Source organism: Littorina saxatilis, linkage group LG4, assembly GCF_037325665.1.
Source record: "Littorina saxatilis isolate snail1 linkage group LG4, US_GU_Lsax_2.0, whole genome shotgun sequence".
NCBI lineage: Eukaryota > Metazoa > Mollusca > Gastropoda > Littorinimorpha > Littorinidae > Littorina > Littorina saxatilis.
In genome coordinates this window covers 63090617-63093116 of record NC_090248.1, presented here as the reverse complement: position 1 = coordinate 63093116, position 2500 = coordinate 63090617, and the positions used below count along the sequence as shown (strand labels likewise).

At 42.1% G+C, this 2500-nt stretch overlaps 1 protein-coding gene across 5 annotated transcripts in view; it reads right to left on the bottom strand.

The window, feature by feature from the left end:
* Positions 1-2500, bottom strand: part of LOC138965333 (actin-associated protein FAM107A-like) — a 92866-nt gene that overhangs the window by 29157 nt on the left and 61209 nt on the right. Inside the window, exon 1 of one of the 5 annotated variants that reach the window (XM_070337468.1) lies at positions 828-1119. The exons of the other annotated variants lie outside the window; for them this stretch is intronic. Within the exon in view, the coding sequence (XP_070193569.1) occupies positions 828-854 (27 nt within the window). The 5' untranslated portion in view covers positions 855-1119. Of the gene's footprint in view, positions 1-827; positions 1120-2500 lie in introns of those variants that run through there. 5 annotated transcript variants of the gene reach the window in all.

Genomic DNA, 2500 nt, shown 5'->3' with positions numbered 1-2500 from the left:
CACACACACACTGACACCCCCCCCACACACACACACAGTCACACTTATACCACGCACGTCACGCGGTAAAGACTGTGAAAACGACACTTTACAAAGTTTTCGAACCTGGAACACAAGCTCAGTGTTACATGATTAACAATAACAGGCAAACGGTCCGAGAGATCGGACTGATTCTCTCTCTGTTTCTGTCTCTCATCCTTGAGTAATAAAGTTAGTTCGTTAGTTAGTTCGTTCGTTCGTTCTCTCTCTCTCTCTCTCTTACTCACTCACTCACTCACTCACTCTCTCTCTCTCTCTCTCTCTAACTCACTCTCTCTCTCTCTCTCTCTCTCTTACTCACTCACTCTCTCTCTCTCTCTCTCGCTCTTACTCACTCACTCTCTCTCTCTCTCTCTCTCTCTCTCTCTCTCTCTCTCTCTCTCTCTCTCTCTCTTTCTCACTCACTCACTCACTCACTCACTCTCTAAGGCGCGAGAATGAACAAGAAACTCACAAAGGAACGCACACACGGAACACAAGTTTACGTCCGTAGGCCGCTAGCAAGTCAGGTATTCACAAAGAACGTAATTAACGTCTGGACAAAAGGCAACTTGAACTGTGATCAAAGAACACTAAAAACACACCGCTAAAACATGTCACCCCTTCGAGAGTCTATCAAGGAAGCGAACACAGGTGTAAATCCAACAAAGCCACACAGCACACACATCGTAGAAAGGTATCGTGTTTCCATGGCAACCTATACCTCCACTGTAAAACTACCACAGCAGCATATAATCTATTATTCTCACTACCGAATACACAGAACAACGAAAACCACTGAAGCTTACCGGACAACGTAGAACAAGCTTCTCCATAGCTACTTCCACACTGAAAATCTACCACAACTAAACACAATATTCGTCTCAGTCTATGGATACGAGTTGAGATTTCTCACGACTGTTTTTTACACTGCCGCGCATATTTTGAATTCCAACACTCGTTCTTTTCTTCCCCTCTCGCTGTCTCTACCCCAGCACAGTCGAAATAGTGGAGGGGTTAACACCACACCCTGTGGCAAGAGATACGCAGGACACAACGAAGCTGTGACTGAGATATAGCGAGACACACACACACTCAGGGCTATATATTATATATTATAGGATGCGCCCTACGCGGTGTCTTTAAATGGTCACACTGGTGGAAACTGACAATGAAAAGCATCCGAGCGTACTTTGTCAGTTTCAAAACACAGGCACGTGACACTGGCTTTTGTAGGGGGTAGGGGTTGGGCGGGGGTCTCATTACTGCAAAGATATGTTGCTAGATTGTATTCCGCTTTTCGACGCATTGTTCAAAACGACCAGGGTTTTTGTCGGAAATTCTTTGCCACCGTGAAAAAAGTTCGTCAGTTTTGCCGAAATAAACGGCAACGTTTTTGACAATTTGAAATAAGTACCGGCGTTTCGTCGACTGCCGTCGCCACAAGACATCCCTGCATCTGTTTATTTCATGCAGTAAGTATTGAGTATATCACAGTAGGTAACTCAGTAATAGTAGGGTTTTAGTGGGACAGCCCTACTCTCATCACCCCCAACACGAAAGCAGCGACATGTGCCTGTGGTTTCCTTGCCCTGTGTCGAGAGATGAAGTAGTCAGAAGTGTAGGATTTCTCGACCAAGTATCGCCACTGCTATGACGACTGTGTGACTGTCACAATATTGTATTGCCAAATAAGGTTGGATATATATGCCAAGATGTAGGCTCAAAGTTCGACTGAGGCGTTGACACATTTCAATGTTAAAAGTATGCGAATGTTTGTGCTTAAAGTGTGACACACTCGACACAGAATTAATGAACGACAACACTCATTCACGCGGACCGATTTCTTTTCCTTATCTCAATTTAAACCCACTTGTAATTGAAAGTTAACAAGTACAAGCATATATAAAACACACACACACACAAAAAAACAAGAAACTAACATTCACACAAATCTTCAAAAAATTCACACCAATCATAGTAATCAAGATATAGAAGGGAGATAAACTGGACAAACTTTGGCTTCACACATCGCCTTTGTTGTAAAATATTTACCAATAAATTAGCCATCGACAATTTTTCTTTTCAGTTTCACCTGTGCAAACTTAAATACACACACACACACACACACACACACACACACACACACACACACACACACACACACACACACACACACACACACAAACAAAACTACAAACAAACACAAATCTGCGCAAAGTCAACCTCTACCACGGTTATTAAAACACCAAATTGACTAACAAACCTTTGCTTCCCAGTTCAGATTCGCAAACAAAGCTGTCAGAAAATGTGCCATCGAATTTGTTTTTCTGTTTCAGATTTGTAAAGTTACTTTATTTTCTTTGTTTATTTGCTTGTATTGTTTTTCTTTACGTGGATCCAGGGTTTAAGCTAAACATATATAAAACAAAACTTCAAGCGTTCCCACAATAAGTAAGTACCGTAAGTAATGAACAAAGAA